Source organism: Triturus cristatus, chromosome 11 (genome assembly GCF_964204655.1).
Source record: "Triturus cristatus chromosome 11, aTriCri1.1, whole genome shotgun sequence".
In the NCBI taxonomy this organism is placed as follows: domain Eukaryota; kingdom Metazoa; phylum Chordata; class Amphibia; order Caudata; family Salamandridae; genus Triturus; species Triturus cristatus.
Window position 1 is genome coordinate 108,852,395 of NC_140594.1, and position 20,942 is coordinate 108,873,336.

The 20,942-nt window shown below is 48.1% G+C and overlaps 1 protein-coding gene across 8 annotated transcripts in view; it reads left to right on the forward strand.

Annotated features, from left to right (window-relative positions):
* The window catches only part of CABIN1 (calcineurin binding protein 1), a 1,566,474-nt gene that overhangs the window by 578,600 nt on the left and 966,932 nt on the right, over positions 1-20,942 (forward strand). For all 8 annotated transcript variants that reach the window (XM_085634628.1, XM_085634623.1, XM_085634621.1 and 5 more), the window contains one exon: positions 13,765-14,026. In XM_085634628.1, coding sequence (XP_085490754.1) covers positions 13,765-14,026 — 262 coding nt within the window. The remainder of the gene's footprint in view (positions 1-13,764; positions 14,027-20,942) is intronic.

Genomic DNA, 20,942 nt, shown 5'->3' on the forward strand with positions numbered 1-20,942 from the left:
CTCAACACCCGCTCAGTCCACAGACACGCCATCGAACTCTGGAACCTCATCGACACCACTGCTCCTGACGTTGCCTTCCTCACGGAGACCTGGATGAACGCCTCTTCAGCGCCCGACATCGCCATCGCCATCCCAGAGGGCTACAAGATCACCCGGAGGGACCGCACCGCCAACCAGATAGGAGGAGGCATCGCCATCATCCACAGGAACACCATCCGCATCACGACCTACACCGACGACATCCTGACTACCGCCGAACACCTACACTTCCGGATCCACACCGACCCGAAGACCACCCTCAGAGGCACCCTGATCTACCGACCCCCGGGACCACGCACACAATTCAGCGAAGACATCGCCGACTTCGTCAGCCCGCATGCCCTCCCCTCCGCTGACTACATCCTCCTGGGGGACCTCAACTTCCACCTGGAGAACAACAACGACCACAACACCACCACCCTGCTCGACAACCTCGCCAACCTCGGACTCAAGCAACTGGTGACCGCCCCCACCCACCTCGCCGGACACACACTCGACGCCGTCTTCTCCTCCAGCAAAGACATCGCCTTCAGCCACGCCACAGGACTCCACTGGACGGACCACAGCTGCGTCCACTTCACCTTCAAAAGAACGACGACCCACCACCACCAGCAACCGGTCGCCCGCAGAAGCTGGAGCAAGATCACAGCCGACCAGCTCGCCGCTTCCCTGAGCCAGCACCCTCCCGCCAGCTCAGCGAACCCCAGCCAGGCCGCCGACAACCTCACGAAGTGGATCAGCAACTGCGCGGACGAACTCGCCCCACTGAGGACCCCGCCCAGCAGACCCGGCAGCAAGAAGGCCCCATGGTTCACCGACGAACTCAAGAGCTCCAAGAAGAACTGCCGAGCCCTCGAGAAAGCCTGGAGAAGGGAGCCAACCCCGGACAACATGACCACCCTCAAGCTTGCCACCCGGAAGCATCACCAACTGATCCGCGACACCAAGAAAACTGCATTCAAGGACCGGTTGGATAACAACGCACACAACAGCAAGGAACTCTTCAACATCGTGAAAGAGCTCTCCAACCCCAACGCCGGAAACAACGACACCACCCCATCGCAAGAACTCTGCAACTCCCTCGCCTCCTACTTCCACAACAAGATCGCGGACATACACAACAGCTTCAACACCCTACCGACGAACGCCACGTCCAACCCGACCGAACCACCGCCCCCCACCTCCACCCGCCGCGCCTGGACCCCGATCTGCACCGAAGAAACCGTCCGCATGATGAACTCCATCCACTCCGGATCTCCGACCGACCCCTGCCCTCACCACGTCTTCAACAAAGCCGACGCCGTCATCGCACCCCACCTGCGGGACATCATCAACACCTCCTTCACCACCGCCACCTTCCCTGAGAGCTGGAAGCATGCCGAACTCAGCGCTCTACTCAAGAAACCAACAGCGGACCCCACCGAACTCAAGAATTACCGCCCCATCTCGCTGCTCCCGTTCCCAGCCAAAGTCATCGAGAAGACCGTCAACAAGCAACTGGCCGCCTTCCTCGAGACGAACGGATCCCTCGACCCCTCACAGTCTGGCTTCCGAGCCAACCACAGCACCGAGACCGCCCTCATCGCTGCCACCGATGACATCCGAACCCTGATGGACAACGGAGAAACAGCGGCCCTCATCCTCCTAGACCTCTCCGCGGCCTTCGACACCGTCTGCCACCGCACCCTAGTGCAGCGCCTCAGCAACGTCGGAATCCAGGAGAAGGCACTGGAATGGATCATCTCCTTCCTCGACGGAAGAACACAGAGAGTCCGTCTACCACCGTACAAGTCAGAGGCCACCAAAGTCATCTGCGGCGTCCCTCAAGGATCCTCGCTGAGCCCAACCCTCTTCAACATCTACATGAGCCCCCTCGCGGCCATCGCACGCCAACACAACCTCAACATCATCTCCTACGCCGACGATACCCAGCTGATCCTCTCCCTGACCAACGACCCCGCCGCCGCCAGAGCCAACCTTCACGAAGGAATGAAAGAGGTAGCCGAGTGGATGTCGACCAGCCGCCTGAAGCTGAACTCGGACAAGACGGAAGTCCTCATCCTGGGATCCTCGCCCTCCGCCTGGGACGACTCCTGGTGGCCCCCCGCCCTGGGCACCGCACCCAAACCGACAGACCACGCACGCAACCTGGGCTTCATCCTGGACTCCTCCCTCTCCATGACCAAGCAAGTCAACGCCGTCTCCTCGTCATGCTTCAACACCCTGCGCATGCTACGGAAGATCTTCCGGTGGATCCCCACCGAGACCAGGAAGAATGTCACCCAGGCACTCGTCACCAGCCGACTGGACTACGGCAACGCCCTCTACACCGGAACCACCGCCAAGCTCCAGAAGAGACTCCAACGGATCCAGAACGCCTCAGCCAGACTCATCCTCGACATCCCACGACACAGCCACATCTCCGGACACCTAAGAGACCTGCACTGGCTCCCGGTCAACAAGAGAATCACCATCCGTCTCCTCACCCACGCACACAAAGCTCTTCACGACCAAGGCCCGAGCTACCTCAACAACCGCATCAACTTCTACGCTCCCAAACGACACCTCCGATCAGCCAGCCACGCCCTCGCCGCCGTCCCCCGCATCCGAAGAACGACAACAGGAGGAAGATCCTTCTCCTACCAGGCCGCCAAGACCTGGAACTCCCTCCCGACCGACCTGCGCCTGACCCAGGACCACCTCGCCTTCAGGAAGAAGCTCAAGACCTGGCTGTTCGGGCAGTAGCAGCACCCCCCCCCCCCCCCCCCCCCAGCGCCTTGAGACCCTCCGGGTGAGTAGAGCGCTCTATAAATGCCTATGATTGATTGATTGATAATACTAGCGTCCTTCTCAGAAGGCACCTATCGCTTAGGGGTTCTGGGTTCAAACCAGAGGTCCAGCAGGCAGCCTTAAATATGCCTTTCGATAAGTAGCACCATTTTGGGTTGCAAGTAGATTCTACCCTTGATAAAATGAAAAATGAGACTGATGCAGCTAAGATGTGAGCATTACAAACGTCCACTCCTCGGGTCTCCGTTTGTTGCTCAGGTTACAGACGGGTATATAAATCCATCTCCACAGATTCCTCCACTTCCCAACAAAAACAAGCCCAGTCCCCCCCGACACCAAGGTTTCTTTTAAAAATGTCCTTCAGAAAACATAATAACAAGGAAAGGGGCAGGGATGCCTCTGCACGTGGAACAACACCCGCTGCCAAGGAGTGCCTACCTAATCCTCACACCTGTCGGGGGCAGACTACAGTATTTCCAACCAGTCTGACATTCGATCTCCACAGACAAATGGGTACAGACCATTATTCAACATGGCTATTGTTTGGAGCGCATTATCACACTGACTAGCATTCTTCCTCACACCTACAGGTTATCACACGAACATCTAACACTTCTCAAACAAGGGGTCCAAGCCCTTCTTCTCAAAGGGGCCATAGAACCCGTTCCTTCTCAACAACAAGGTTCAGGAGTATACTTCCTATACTTTCTGATCCCCAAAAGGGATGAGTCTCTAAGACCAATCTTAGATCACAGTCCTCTTAACAACTACCTCCTATCGGAACACTTCCATATGGTCACTCTACAGCAAACCGTTTCGCTTCTGCAACAGGGTGACTTTATGGCGATACTAGACCTAAAAATAAGAGGCCTGGTTCCACATACCAATAATCCCTGCTCACCACAAATACCTACGATTTGTCATAGGAGGAAAAGACTATCAATTCAAAGTGCTTTTTATTCAGGGTGACTGCCACACTTTGGGTTTTCCCAAAGAGTCTGACAGTGGTTGAAGCACATCTGCGAAGACAAATGTCCACGTATTATCCTACTTGGACCTTTGGTTCATCAAAGCCATCACTCACCAGCTGTGCCAACAACACGCTCTGTTCAGTGGATCTACTTCACAGATTCAATGTCCCCATGTCTCACCTTTAATTTCTACAAGTTCAACCTTACTTGGGAGCAATCCCGAACACACAGTTTGGATTAGCCTACCCCAATCTAGCTCACATTCCGAACTTTCAGGCAACTCTACCCCAGTTCCAGCCAAATCAGACACTCGGAGTAAGAACTGTCATGGGTCTGCTAGGAATTATGGTTTTTTGCATTGCCATATTTCCCCAGGCAGGATACACATGCGTCCTCTGCAGCAATGTGTAGCTCGCCAGTGGTCTCACTCACTGGGTCACCTGAAAGATCTAGTCTTGATAGACCGCTTGTTAAAGGGGTGGCCTTTTATGGCCACGTTTCTCACATCACTTTCACTAAGGATCATCATCTTGCCCTGCCTATAACGAGCGGAGACTTTGTCCTGGCCATACCTTGGAACTGCTACTCCTTGCCGGACCCGCTTCGCGGGTCCCGCTTCGCTGCCTCTGCCTCCACGACTGCTGCTGGGCCTGCCTGCCTTCCTAGGACCTGCATTGGCGCTGCTGCCGTGACGGTGTGCCTGTGAACGGGACCACAGGGCTGCGAGCTGACCCGCAGGGAGTCGGTGTACCAGGAGTCCCTGCGCGAGGTCCAGACCCGTAGCACCTGGGTCGCTCTCCCTGTCTGCCCCGCCCACGCCACAGCTAATAAGTGCCGAAATCCTGGTGAAAACCGTTGGGATCATCATCTTGCCCAGGCCTATAACGAGCGGAGACTTTGTCCTGGCCATACCTTGGAACTGCTACTCCTTGCCGGACCCGCTTCGCGGGTCCTGCTTCGCTGCCTCTGCCTCCACGACTGCTGCTGAGCCTGCCTGCCTTCCTAGGACCTGCATTGGCGCTGCTGCCGTGACGGTGTGCCTGTGAACGGGACCACAGGGCTGCGAGCTGACCCACAGGGACTCGGTGTACCAGGAGTCCCTGCGCGAGGTCCAGACCCGTAGCACCTGGGTCGCTCTCCCTGTCTGCCCCGCCCACGCCACAGCTAATAAGTGCCGAAATCCTGGTGAAAACCGTTGGGATCATCATCTTGCCCAGGCCTATAACGAGCGGAGACTTTGTCCTGGCCATACCTTAGAACTGCTACTCCTTGCCGGACCCGCTTCGCGGGTCCCGCTTCGCTGCCTCTGCCTCCACGACTGCTGCTGGGCCTGCCTGCCTTCCTAGGACCTGCATTGGCGCTGCTGCCGTGACGGTGTGTCTGTGAACGGGACCACAGGGCTGCGAGCTGACCCGCAGGGACTCGGTGTACCAGGAGTCCCTGCGCGAGGTCCAGACCCGTAGCACCTGGGTCGCTCTCCCTGTCTGCCCCGCCCACGCTACAGTTTATTGCTGGTCACTGCCCCCGCTGCGCGGGAGCGCCCGGGGCTAAGCCCGGGCAAAGGGCGGGCCGTCTGAGGCCATCCGAGGGCGCTCGAGGACGGGACGGGCCATTCTACTAACTCTTGCGGCGTGGTAAGAGTTACATCGTCTCTTTGCCTTCATTAAATATAAATCCTGGACTGTGTACTTTTGTTAATTCGGACTTGTCTAAGCAGGCTATTTTTGCTATACTGCCTAGTATCGAATTTAACATGTCCACCAAAGAGGGGAAATCACGCACCCTAACTGTGAATACTTCCAATGGTCCCGTCTCCGGGACAATAGATCAGTTTTTTAAACGTGTAACTACTGTCCTGGAGAAGGAAATCGCGGACACAGAAAAGCGTTTATCCTTGGATTTGTTAACTGGTAAACGCTCTTCCTTGGGTACTATTGGGAAAGCATTTTCCCCGGGGGGGACAATTGAGGGACGATGTCACACCCCTGAAATGGAGGAAATAATCCCTCAGATAAACCCCCCAGGCTCGCCTATCCCATCAGACCACCTAATCACCCTAACTACATCAGGGATATCAGATTCACCGAACCTGGTTATTTCACCCACACGGTCCACAGGGCCCCCAGAGAACAGACGTGGCCCAAAAAGGAGAAGACCTCCTTCTACCAGAGCGCCTGTAGTAAAAAAGAAGAAGACCAGACTTTTAGCACCAACTTCAACTTTTACTGGCTTTCTGGCGAGAAATAATTCTCCCTCTACCTCAAACATCATAGAGATACCTATTGACCAGGCGTCCGTGGGTGACTTACTTATGAAGATAGAGACAATGGTTAAGTCTCTGTTACTCCCTCTCTTTGAGAGGACAAGACTAATAAGTCAATACCTGGACGACCTGGGCAAACAAATTCAAGGGAATAATTCGACTTTATCTGAACTTCTAAAATTACAGACAAAAGGCTCTATTGTCGACCAAGACACCTCCCTTGTCATCTTGCCAGGACAACCATCAACTAGTGGTATCCAAAGCAACAAGTATACCGCACAAAGGGAAAAATCAGCGGGAAAATCATTAAAAACAAGAACAGGCATAGGTGGAAATAATTCTCATCTAAACGACAAAGAAACAGATAGGGAGATAGGGGTGGTCAGCAGCCCTAAATCTGGAATTGGAGGAAATTCCCAAGATCCTAAAAATAAAAACAATCCTGGGGGTTTAAACACCCAGATGAGAAAAGATACAAAGGAAAATGGGAATAGTGAATGGATATTCCAGCCCCAGAACACTCCACTAACCAGAAGGGTGGACCTACCCCCAGAATCAGCCCCCTACACGATTATCATGACAGGAGTACCTGAACTCCCGGAGGGCACTGGAGAGGACTACTATGCCTTAAAAAATAAAACCATTTATTGGCTAAATCAAAACCGTCCCCTACCAGCACATATAAATGGGGAAATCTTAATGGTGAGACGCACGAGCTGGGTGGGTACTAGACCAAAAGAAAAGAAGGGGGATGTGGTAATTATAAACTTTAGGGACCATAGAGCTGTCAGATGTATTGGAGACTGGTATGAAGCAAGAGGGAGGAATTCCATTTCCACACATTATGTCAATTATTTTTATCCCCGTGAATTGACCTCTCATTTTAAACTTCACCCTGTAAAATATCGTCCCCAAGACAGGAGGGAAGTAGACCATCAAATTCCCCATCAATATGCTTCTAACCATTTGCTTAACCCCCACTTTATGGGGAGGCGTTTGATCCATAACCAACATCCATTCCAGCCCCTAAATTCTCCACCTCATAACAATTGTCCCCAGTCATATCAGAGGTTTATTATACCCACACATAACCGTTTCTCAGCTCTGTGCGACCTGGAAAATGTAGATTGACTCAGCGTAGGGCAGGCTCGAGCTCAAAAATCCACCATGGCAAATAAAACCACCCCCATTGATACTGTTTTTCTATGTGATAGTGTAGAAAGGCAAGTTGAGGCTGTTAGTAACTCCTCTCCAGTACCCAGCGATAGTGTAGAAAGGCAAGTTATGGCTGATAGTAACTCCTTCTTAGTACCCAGTGATAGTGTAGAAAGACAAGTTAAGGTTGATAGTAATTCCTCCCTAGTACTTATTCTAACCCCATTGAGAGGACCCGATATTATTATCCCGGGGAACACTTGTATCCATCAATTTAAGATGAGGGGAGATGAAGGGCAAAGAGCCTTAGAGCATCCACTAGAGACAGAGGTAGCCAGACCAAACATATGTATTGCCCCTAGAAAAAACGATGTTACAGTCCAAATTATGTCCTGGAACATCGCAGGCCTACGTAAAAAACTAATAAATGGGAGCGCTTCTGGTTTCATGCAGGACTATCATATAATTTGCTTACAGGAAACATGGTCCACTAACGAACTCCACCTGAATGGCTATAAAACCTATTTTTCACCGGCAGTTGCTGGCCCTTATGGTAGGGCTAAGGGGGGTCTGACGGTGTATATAAAAAACACCATATCGGGCCTAAAAGTAACACCTCTTTGTCTATATTCAAATTACCAGATATTGAAGCTCTCACTTCCGAAGAATGGAACAATAATTTTGGTAAACATGTATGATAATTTTCCAGAAAGTGAGAGAATAAACTTACTTGGGTCTATCCGTAAGAAACTTTCAATCCTGGTAAAAAAAACTTTTGGATCAGATGTCCCAAGTATTGTCTGGGTGGGGATTTTAACCACCACCCCTGCGAAGAAGAAAACTCCAATATCTGTGGTCTGGCAGAGGAAATAGATAACCAGATGACCCACTTCCGCCACACTAAGGTAGGAGATTTATTAAATGAAACACTATCGGAGTTAGGCTTAATGATCTTAAACGAAATTAATATCTAATCTGGGCGGCTGCACCCCACATACTTAGGCAGGGGATGGGAGTCGACCATCGACTATATATTGTCTCATCCACACTTGAAAGTAAGGCCCGGAACTTTAGATTGAAAGTTAACACTTTAAGTGATCATGTTGCATTGACTTTCGACCTGGATATTGATCAGGGGCAACTTACATCTCAATTGTTGATGAGTGCACTTGCTCAGGACAATATCTATCTTACAAAAACTAATGGTTATGCCCTAGGATGGGGAAAAATAGATCCAGTAGTCATAACAAACAAGGCGGTTCAGGCGGTATATCCCGCGATTGTGAACTGCCTGGATATTGATATTGGCGAAGAAGAACTTCTATATAACTTCTCCCTAATTATGGAAAAGATAAAGGACCTTCTAACTTGTAACAAGAAAAGGAACAAAGGCGGGACAAAAGGGTGGTTTTGCCACAACTGTACCTTGGCCCATAAATCTTTAAAGAAAGCATTGACCAAACCCGAAAGAGATCAAGAGGAGATCCGTAGATTAAGAAGGTCTTATCGACTAGCTTGCAAAACTAGAAAACAAGAACTGAAAAAAGCGCTCTGGGACCAACTTCACGAGAGTTCCCAGAACAGAAATAGCGAGCAATTCTGGAAGGTTGTGAAGACCCCCTTTCTGAATGACAATGGCCTCCTGCCTACAGTAGAAGCAGCGATTGAGGGCCCAACATGGGTAAATCATTTTTCTAAAGTTTTTGGCAAAACTTCGACGGTAGAATCGGTAGAAGAGAGTGGTCAGAACACACAAGAAAGTCCATTCCCAATCCCCTTAAATTTTGGATTGAATGAAATTATAAACGCTGTTAAAAAGAGTAAATGTGGAAAGGCACCTGGCCCAGACGGTGTACCGGTTGATTTTTTTAAGTTTAGATTAGATTTGTGGGCCCCAATCCTAAAACGAATGTTCGATGCAGCAATGAAGTGTGGGCTAACTAAAACCTGGACAAAATCGATTATGGTTCCCATTTTTAAGAAGGGAGACAGAGAAGATGTGACCTGTTATAGGCCAATCTCATTACTGGATTCGCTTGGCAAAGTCTTGGGTAGAGTTGTCCTTCAGCGTCTCCAGGAATGGGTAGATGATCATAATATATTATCTGACATCCAATTTGGCTTTCGAGAGGGCTTTGGTACAACTGAACAGGCACTGAATTTAGCCCTTTTAATGGGAAAATACATATCTGTTAAGCAAGGAAGGTTATACATGGTCTATGTCGATCTTTCCGCAGCATTCGATTGTGTTTCCCATTCGAAACTTTGGACAGTGCTTATTGATATGGGTATAGATCTAGACCTTGTACATCTTCTCCGTGCACTATATTCCAACGCCTCATCAAGGGTCCGTTTTGGAACACAGGGCGAATTATCGGACTCCTTTAAGGTAGAGCGGGGCGTGAGGCAGGGATGTGTGCTGGCCCCCTTCTTATTCTCTCTCTATACTAACAGTCTAGAAGTAGAGATGTTGAGAGGGGGTCAAGACCTCCCACGAGTAAAAAATCGCCTCGTGCCTACGGATGATGCCGTAATATTGGCACGCACTCCGCGAGAGTTACAGAAAGCCCTAGATAGATACTCAAAGTTTATGGGTACTCTGGACCTCAAAATAAATATTTAAAAAATATATGTGATGGTGGCGGGAAAGGGAATGAAACGGGGAAGAATCACCATCTCCCTTGATAAAGAGAGAGTTGACTTGACTACACAATATGTATACCTTGGGGTAATGATAGATGACAAACTTAACTGGAAGGCGGCTATTGAAGCCCGCAAACATCAACTTTTGCGAGCAATAATAGCTCTTATAAAATTTTCCCAGAAGCTGGGAAAGCGGCCACCAGTAGAGCTTCTCCGCATCTCTAAAGCAAAGTGCCACTCTATTGCGCTCTATGGGGCGGGTCTCTGGGGACATAAAAACACCAATGCTCTGCAGGTAGCAGAGAATACCTTCATGAGATTTCTCTTGATGGTACCAAAGCGAACTTCTATCTTCACATGTCATGCAGAACTTGGTATGCCTCACATCGAAGATTTGGCCAAAATCCAACCTCTCTTGTGGCGCCGCATCTGGACGTCAGAAAAAAATTAATTCACAAAAGAGATATTGGCTGACTGCATGTCCCTAGAACACGCGGGGAGAATTGAGTGGCTGCTTTATGTAAAAAATGTTCTTACAGACTTGGGGTTTGGCAAATATTTTGTTAATCCCAAAACAATTGTAGAGATCTCGAAGAAAGACTTAAAAATAAAGGCCCTTAGCTATAAAAGAATCCCGGCTGAGTAAAGAAATAACTAAAATTTCTGTTCAACATTCTGTACTAGTTATGACCACACTAGAAACAGAACCATACCTGGCCTATGTTGAATCACAATTTGAACGTTTTTTGTTGACACGTTTCAGATTGAATGTCTTCCATAAGCTTGTATCCTTTCCCAAAAAACCCAACTGGAACGAGCCCCTAATGGTATGCCCCTGCGATGAGACGTCGGAACAATCAACTATGCACACTGTATTGTTTTGTAAATACTATTCTTCCCATCGCAACCTTTGGCTAATTCCATTGTTGAGAACTCTGGGCTTTAGAAGGTGTCGTCCTGCTATGTTGTATTTGCAATACCTGAACACTACATTGATCACGAAATATGTCAGTACTTTTTTAAAGTGCATTTTTAAACATAGAGCGAATCTCGGTTAAAGAAATTTTTATAAATATAAGGAGTTTTCATAATTTGTATATTGTATGTGATATGTTTTGTATGCTCTTTTATGGTTATTATTGCTTCTTATAACCGAATAAAGATTTACTTACTTACTTACTTACTTACTAAGGACAAATCACCTACAAGAGTTGACAGCACAAGGTTTTTGGGATGCCAGACATCAATCTCTACACATCAATTACTTGGAGATTCAGGCCGTTTACCTAGCTGTGAAAGCTTTCCTTTCTCACCTCTCTCACAAGGTTGTCCTAGTCCGGACGGACAATATGACAGTCATGTATTATCTACAAAAACATAAGAGGGGGGCATGGTCTTCACAACCATCACACCTGTCTCAGACCATATGGAAGTGGGCTTTTCACCACAACATTCACCTGTTGGCGGAATATCTTCCCGGAACAGAGAGTGATTTTGCAGACCTGCTCAGCATGACGCAGCAACAAGTCCACGAATGGGAACTTCACCCACATGTCCTTCTTCCCTACTTTCAAATTTGGGGGTTTCCTCAGATTGACCTTTTCAGCTCTGCAGAAAACACAAACTGCCCTAACTTCACCTACAGGTACCCACATTCACTATACAAGGGAAACGCACTATGGATAAGTTGGTCTGGGATATTTGCCAACGCCTTTTTACCTCTCCCTCTCATTTTATTTCTTGTTCGGAGGGTCAGGTAAACATCTCTCACCAAGATCCTTGTAGCTCCCACTTGGGTGTGTCAGCCCTGTTTCACAACCCAACTAGATCTCTCAGTAGTTCCACAAGAGAAGCGCCCAACAGGCCAGTCCTACTCACTCAGAATCAAGGACAAATCAGATATCCAGACGCCAACAAAACGCTCAACCTATCAATCTATCTCCTGAGGTCATAGAGTTTGGCTACCTTGAGTTACTAACAGAATGTATGGCCATTCTCAAGGAAACACACAGACCCACAACTAGAGCCTGTTATGCAGCAAAATGGAAATGTTTCGTTTGCAGCTGCCAATCCAAATAAGTTGATCCTATCAAAGCCACAGTGCAAGACATTCTCTGCTACCTGCTTTATTTGCAGAATGCAAATTTAGCTTACACTTCCATATGGTTACACCTCGCTGCAATGGCTTCCTTTCTCAAAGTCAAAGGACTCAAACGACTTATTCCACCTCAGGTTCCTCCAGCACCCTCCTGTAACCCTAACATTGTTCTAACTAGACTCATGGGCCCCTCTATTGAGGCTCTTCACTCATGCCCCCTTCAATTAATTTCGTGGAAAGTGGCCTTCTTAGTTGCCATTATCTCACTCTGGCATGTTGGTGAGCTCTATGCTTTAACCTTAGAAAAACATTTCTTCCAAATACATAAGAGACAAAGTGGTTCTTCATACGAATCCTTAATTCCTACCTAGGGGAGTCTTACAATTTCACTTTAATCAGTCAATTGAGCTCCTGGTTTTTCCCCTCAACCACATTCTTTTGAGGAAAGAGGTCTTCATACCCTAGATTTCAAAAGAGCACTCACGTTCTACATAGATAGAACTAAAACTTTCAGGAAAACTAAACAACTCTTTGTAGCTTTTTCTACTCCTCATAAAGGCAACACAATATCCAAATGAGGCATAGCCAAATAGATAGTCAAATGTATTCAAACTTGCTACATTATGGCCAAAATACCTTTAACTGTTTCTCCCAGAGCACACTCCACTCAGAAAGAGAGCCACTTTAACCTTTCTCTGAATCATTCCCATAGCTGACATGTGTAAGGCAGTTACATGGTCTACACCACACACCTTCACCAAGCATTACTTTGTGGATGTTTTAACACACTAACAAGCCAGTCTAGGTCAGGAAGGGCTACATATCCTTTTGCAGACAACTGCAACTCCCACAGGCTAGCCACAGCTTCTAAGGAGGGACTGCTTTACAGTCCGTGCAGAGCATGTGTATCTACATTCACTCATGCCATTGAACGGATTATGTTACTTACCCTATAAACCTCTGCTCGTGGAATGTAGTGCTGTAGATTCACATGCGAAGACGCAAGTGGCCATTGGAGTTACATTATATATTTATATTTACCATGGACATCACTTTTCTTACACATACCTCACACTCTCCCACCTGCTGGAAAACAATCTACCAATGGCGGTGATGCCCATGCGCAATATCACCGATAGGAGGAGGCACTCAACCTTGTGACTCGAAAAGCTTTTTTGAAAAAAATAACTTCACAATCCTGAACCCAGCACTAGATGGCAGGAGTATGCAGAGCATGTGAATCTACAGCACTACACATCGCGAACAGATGCTTACAGGGTAAGTAACATAATCCTTATGTGGATTGCCTTTTGCATTTGATGTCCTGATGGTTAAGGCATTTATTTGTTATGTGACTGTTTTGTCCATTCACCTGTTTTCACCTGCACTGCACTGTCACTTGTAGCATCTATTTTTTCCCCGGGCTAAAAAAGTCACTTTTCTTTTCTATCTCTATAGCAGGGAACCCGTGACTGGCAAGATTTCCAGTCATACTAATAGAAAGCTTTATAAAGTAAGAAAAAGTGTAAAAGTACATCCAGGTGGAGGTGTAAATTTACTAACATAGTTTTTAATTGTTTTTGGTGAATTGGCCCCATGAATGAATGGCAAAAAAGTAATTCAGGATAGATGGTTGTGATTATGTTGATGAATTCCATGTGATAAATAATAGGCATCTCAGTGGTCTTTATCTTCTCTTCTGCCCTCTCTTCTTGCTGTCTCATCCTTAGGGTCTTATTTCTTTTCTATTTCTTTTCTCACAAAGTAGCACTCTTGATCCCGTTATCTGCTCTCTTCCCATCCAGGTTTGATTCTTGGGCTGGCATGGCATTAGCAAGAGCCAGCAGGATCCAGGACAAATTGAACTCAAATGAGCTGAGGAGCGATGGCCTTATTTGGAAACAGTCCTCACCTGTCCTGAACTCTTTCAAGCGAGCACTGGAGCTGGACAGTTCCAGCTTGTCACTATGGATAGAGTATGGCACCATGTCCTACACCCTTCACTCCTTCGCCTCCCGTCAGCTGAAGCAGTGGAAGAGTAAGCTGCCAGCAGAAGTGGTCAAGCAGGTGGGGCTATGACAGACTTTTGTTTGTTGATTTGGTATTGATATTTTTATATAGTCACAGAAAAATGAAAGGTTAAAAGGACATTAAAGTTAGATGTTGGAATGAGACAAGAGTTCATGTTAAAAAAATTAATAAACACAGAAATAAACCAATTGTAGTTTAGTCAATTAGATAGAACTTGCTCCCCCATCATGCACTGCTCATGACCTTACTTATTACCTTTGGGACCACGGTAATGATTAATATTAAAAAAAGATCCTTCGGACCTCAAGATATATCGATCCATCTCGTTCCTCCCCTTCGCGGCCAAAGTCACAGAGAAGACCGTTAACGCCCAACTAACGAAATTCATCGAAGAGAACTCCATCCTTGATCCCTCCCAATCCGGATTCTGCAGCAACCACAGCACCGAGATGGCCCTGCTTGCTGCCACAGACTACATCCGCACCCTCTTCACCTAAGGACACTCCGCAGCCCTGATTCTACTCGACGTCTCCGCAGCCTTCAACACCGTCTCCCACCGCACAGTCACCGCCAGACGCCACGACGCTGGCATACAGGAAACTACCCTCAAATGGCTCCGCTCCTTACTCACCGGTAGAACCCAAAGAATCAGACTACCGCCCTTCCTGTCCGAACCCACAGAGATCAACTGTGGAGTACCCCAAGGATCATCGCTCTCATCACACTCTTCAACATCCACATGGCCCCACTCACCACCATCGTCAGACAGCACGGTCTCAGCATAGTTTCCTATGCCGACGACACCCAGCTCATCCTCTCCCTCACCAAGGATCCCATCACCACCAGACTCAGCTTCCAGGAAGGAATGAAGGACGTTGCATCCTGGATGAGCAGCAGCTGCCTGAAGGCAGGGGTCCTCGTCCTCAGACCCTCTCCCACCACATGGGACAGCACCTGGTGGCCCACTGCTCTTGGCAGCCTGCCCACCCCCACGGAGCATGCCCAGAACCTCAGCATTGTACTCGACTCCTCCCTGTCCATGACCCGACAGGTCAACGTCGTAGCCTCCACCTGGTTCAACACCATTTGTATCCTTCGCAAGGCCTTCAAATGGATCCCCTCCACCCCACCCCCGAATCAAGAAAGACTGTCACCCACGCACTCATAACCGGCAGACTGGACTACGGAAACACCCTCTATGCCGGAATCAACAAGTTTCTGCTCCACAAACTCCAGACCATACAGAACACCGCAGCCAGACACGTCCTCGACATCCCTCGACAAGAACACATCTCTCAACACCTGCGAGACCTCCACTGGCTCCCCTTCGAGAAGAGAGTAACCTTCAAGATACTCATCCACGCCTACAAATGCTTCCACAACACCGGACCCCTATACCTCAACCAAAGAATCTCCTTTCACGTACCCAAGAGAAACCTACGATCCGCCGCCCTCGCCGAAACCCCGTGCATCCACAAACCCAGAACGGGTCGAAGAGCCTTCTCCTACATCGCAGCCAATACTTGGAATGAGCTCCCGATCGACATCAGACATGCCCCCTCTCTGCACATCTTCAGGAAGATCCTCAAGACCTGGTTGTGCGACTGACCAGAGCTGCTTACCCCAACTTCCCCAGTGCCTTGAGACCCTCACGGGTGAGTAGCGCGCTTTACAATTCCTTCCCTGATTGATTGATTGATATTGTTCTATAAATGTAATTAGTCATATCATCAATTTTGTCATTTAAACATCATAAGTGATATAATATGTAAGGTGTTTCTTTTTGCCTTGTACAAGCGCGGTGACATCACTTCCTATCCTTCTGTGCCTACAGAGGCAGATCCAGAGCTACCCCTGGTCTTTTTGAGACTGTGATTTCACCTTTTTGCAAACTCTTCTACAGTTTAAAGCAAAATCACCCCCCCCCCCCAACATTTACAGGGTTTAAACCTTGTTGGGAAAGTCGCAAACAAATGTCTGTGACTCTCATGTGGTTTTCCTGAGGTGTCGAGGGTCGGACCACGACTCCAAGACCTGCAGTGACTATAACTTGATACACCCCCAAGCCCTTCGAGAAAGAGAAGCAAAGCTGTTCGTCGTTATGCACCACAAGATTCCATGTAGCGATCAGTCAAGGTTCGAGGTGAGGTCACAATTTTGCGCTGATCCATCAAGCGGGGCCAAGAAATAGGGGCGGGGGATGCAAAACATTGATTTTTCCATAGGAACTTCGCTCTGATACAGAAAAAGTGGCTGAACTGAAGTTAGAACTTTACTCTGAAAGCATACCCCAGTAGTATTTCCAGAATCACTCATTGAAGGAAAATACTTTTACCTGGAATTAGGGTCTCTAAAAAGCAACCTCATTTTCTACACTTACAGCTCTCCAATGGCTAAAAGGCTTTGTGCTTTCACTTAATGAGAAAAACACCAAAATCCCATATAGAACGAAACTCACAACCTCCTCCTTGCCTCAAAATCTGATCTTGCCTCATCAGTTTACAGCAACAGAAAAATCAAGATCAGCTTCAGACAGAATTCAGACTCTCTTTGACACACACTTTAAAATGCTCTTGAACAATAAGGAAAATCTTTAAGTAAGGAACCCAGCAGAATCACCTTAAGGCCACAAATGCCATCCCTAACACTCTGCGTACCCAGTCCAGAGACTTTGTTTTTGCACAACTCCTCTCCCACAGCTAACCGTGATCTAGACCACTTTGTGATCTCAGACCCTCTCTCAACATCTACAAGCCATTCGCTTCACCACAGAGCTGTCAGTCCCCTCACTCCAGTGCCCATGCACCTCAGCGCCCAATGCCCCATCATTGGGCGCAAAGACAAGGAATACTCACACCCTCCTTCTACCTTTTCCCTTATGCAAAAACACTCTAAAGCCTTTGAGCTCCTCTATGTCTACACACCACTCCTCCCACTCTTCTACCATCAACCCAGCATACAACACTAATCCTTACTATCCCACCCTCACTTTTCATGTTAAACAGAATCACTAAACGCCCACTGGCCACCACTTGTACCTCTCACCAACCAGCAATGCTACTTGCTTACTACCAACCCCCCTTCACTCCCAGGAGGAACCATCAAACACCACAGACTCCCGCTTCTTAATCCCTTCTTTCCCCTTCTCCTCTGACACAAGATCTTCTACCAGAGCATGAAATGTGCCCTCTCACTTCCTGTACACTGTTGACTCTAAAATGGCTAACCTCACAGCACTAATTAAAGGTGCTGAGTCTAAACACACAGTGAGAAGCAAGACCCAAGATACTGAGGAGACGCGGTTAAGGGCCACTACCTCACCTCTCTCCAGAAGTGATATCGAAGAGCTTCAAACTGTAACTGTGACAATAAAGGCTCGGAAGAGCGAGAAGGAGGAAAATGTAGCACCTCTCCTCACCTCAGTAAGGACACCCCACTCTCCACAACATAGAATAAGCATTGAAAATGCAATAGGTCCCGCCTTTGATTAAGTTAAAGCCATTTGCTTTGCTAATAGTATTGTATAGCAAAACAAATGGCTTTAACTTAATGAAAGGCGAGACCTATTGCATTTTTAATGCTTGTTTATAATACTTACAGTTAAGTATTTCACTGCCTGCGGGGAAAGGAGGGTATATACTTTTCCCAGTGAAAGGGTTGGCTGGGAGACAGCGAGAGGGGCCAATGGGAAGTCGGGGAGGAGCCCCTTGAGTGGACACAAAGCATCTGGCTTTTATTAAAAGTTTTGAGATCCTAGGCAGCTTGGAGCAGCGTCTGCCTATTAAAGACTGTTTGTCCCCAGATATCCCAGGTGATTGTAGTGTCCTGCTGGGCGTGTCTGAGGGGCGGTTAATTCCCTATAGCACAGCACATACATAAAGAAAGCAGTGGAAAACAGACAGGACTGGGTGGAAAGAAGCGATAGAAAATGCAGCGCACGAGGGCGGATCTACTCAAGAGTGACAGACCATAAGAGAGCGAAAGGAAGGAACGGAAATCAATGTAGAATTACAGAAGCGCAAATGAAGGGAACGGGGCGACCGCAGCGAACAGAAACCACAGTTTGAGAAGGTAATGAGAGAGAACGCGACCGACGTCTAACCAAGCAGGCTAAAGTGTTGGTGAAATAACGTTTGAAAGCCATGCATCTTTGCAGAATCTATAAGTTATTATTTTCAGTCCTTGGGAGACAGTACAGTGGGTTAATAACCCATCTGTACAGATCGATGTTACCTGCAGGTCGCTGGTTCTAATCTCAGGCAGAAAACTGCAGCTAGTGCAGGCAACTTTGTGTCTCCTGCAGACCACAGACTACAATGTCACATGTCATTCAGACTGCTCAATAGGCTACTGCACCTGCTGCAGACATTTGTGAATACACATGTGATAAGTGTGTAGCGCGCAGTTTCCAGTTCTAGTGAGATAGCTCCCTTCCAGCGCGGCTCAACCTTACGAGCGCTGCATGAGGAGAGCCCTACATATAAATGAAAAAGGCTAAGAAGGCTAGGAATTTGGAAGAGGTACCCCTAGACGTCATCATTGTTGCACCGAAGGTCATCTCAGATACAGACCATCGTGAACCCTGTTCCTGCTCCAAACCCCCGCCCTCTGCCGAGCTTGCAGACAGGGGCGTCTAATCTACCAGTGAACAGTACGCTGCACAGCCTCGAAGGCGCTACCTCTAACCAGCCCCTGATATAGAACAAGACCGCCCTGCGGTTAAAAAAACCCCAGAAAAGTCTCTCAGCAACCACAAGCTGGGACCACGGGTCTGACGGGAGAGGGTTTTCATTCTGGCTCGTGGGTAATATTAGTGCTTTCCATCTGCACCGATGTGCATTCTGCGTTGTTTGTGTCATCGCTTTACTATACCGAGGCATTAGGAATAGCAACCTGAGGATGGCGCTTTGGATACAGAGCCTGCGCCGGACCTGTTGGCCTCGCTGCTGGTCTGCGAGGGGTGTGACGGTGTTCCTGGTACTGCCTGACTGCCAGCATGAGAGGGGAGTGAGAGGATGTTATTGGTGTGAGAGTGCTTCTGGTAGTGCGGGACTGTGAGTTGGTGAGGCGTGCGAGAGTGGTGTCTGTGAAGGGTGTGTGGGAGTGCCTCAGTGAGTGTGAGACGGTTAGTCTGTGAAGGGTGTGCAAGTGTTGTAGGTAGTGTGAAGTTGTGAGAGTGCTGTTGTAGTGGGAGACTGCTACTCTGAGATGTGTGTGAGTGTTGTTAGTAGTAAGGCTGCTAGTTCGTGAGTAATATGGCTGGTGTGGGTATTGTGGAACTGCTGGTGTGGGAGTGTTGTGAGAGACTGTTGATTGTAGGAGGATAAGAGAGTGTTGAAAGTAGTGTGAGACTGTTAATTTGCAAGTTGTGTAAGTGTTGTCACTCGTGTGAGACTGCTACTCCACGAGACTGTGCAAGTCGGTCGTGTGAAACTGCTCGTCCGTGAGGGGTTTGAGAGTTTTGTAGGTAGTGTCTGGCTAAACCCCGCCGTGCAGGAAGAACCGGCGGGTGCGGGCGGCGGACGCTCTCGGACCCAGATCTCGGTCCGGCTCCCCCCTCCTCACCCTAGTCGAATGCAGCGGAGGACACGCGGGCAATTACACCGCTTAAGTTTAAAGTGTAGCGTTCGTGTTGTTCTGAGAAACCGTTCTTCTAGTGAAGAGGTCAAGACACACAGCATCAATCACAGGATGTAAAACCGGCGACTTGGAATAGAACCCGCAGGGACAACATTTCATTAATTGGGCACAGTTTGTGATTTAATAGGCTACCCTCGAGATTGATAACACGAACATTCCTTGCGCGCGCACACACACACACACACACACACACACACACGTACGTTTTCTTTCAAATATATTACTATGTATATCTCCATATTTGTTTTGTGTAAGTGTATGTATAAATAAATACATAGATATACTGCTCCATATCTTTATATAATTAATGTAACATATACATACCCAGGTGTCCGTGTGTTAGTCTCTCTTTCCATGTATAATTACTGTGAGAAGTTGGCCTGGCATATGCTGTCTCCTAGTTATAGGGACACCTTGCACCAGTCCAATTCGACTCTTATTGATGATAGGTTTAAGACAACCTTTTAAGAAAGCTATCCTAGTGGTAGCTGTGGAGAGCAGCCTTCAGGCTAAGTCTTGAAGGAATGTAAAGCTTATTGTTTTACCATAGATAACCTCTTGAATAACCAAATGAAAGAGTAGCCCACACAGGTATATATATAAAATATATGTATTTATTCTAGACAGAATCCCACAGTCTCTTTATGAGGCTAGTGGCAAAGTCACAATTCAAACAAGCATTTATAAACACAATAAATAGCACAGGAATCACTGGGCCCCGGGGGGGACCAAACCATATATCAAAAAAGTGCTATAAGAACCACGACAATTCTACAGACAATGCCTAGGGCATTTAGGATTGCTGGCCCCTTAAGAATCCACCCTAGGTTATGAGGAAGGGGACCCACAGGAGGCGCGTGCAGTGGAAGTAGCTGCTATCGGGATCTCTATTATAGTCTATGGAGAATGTCGCGGTTGAAATGACACAGATTAAAGTCACTTCTAGCAGGAGTACACAGTTAAAACTTTTGACTTAAGCTTCTGAGGAGCCCACTACCCCGAGAGTACCGAGGTACCACTGTTACCTGCACCAGGGAAGCCGGGTGCATAGGTCGATTCTGGTGTCGGGTCGCGGGCTGATTTTCTATACGAAAATGTTCAAAAGTGCTGCTAGCCAAAAGCGTCGATGATGCCGTGAAGATCAAAGATGTGAAGATTGTAGAGAAGAACCTGAAAGCAGAGGGGACAGAGTCTGGTTCACGGCAAAGTGACCAAGAGGCTCAAAGCAAAGAGCCCTTCGATGTCGGGTGCTTCAGGTGCGAAGTGGTGTAGCTTGGATCTGCAGCCACGGGCTCCGGGAGGCTTCAAGGAA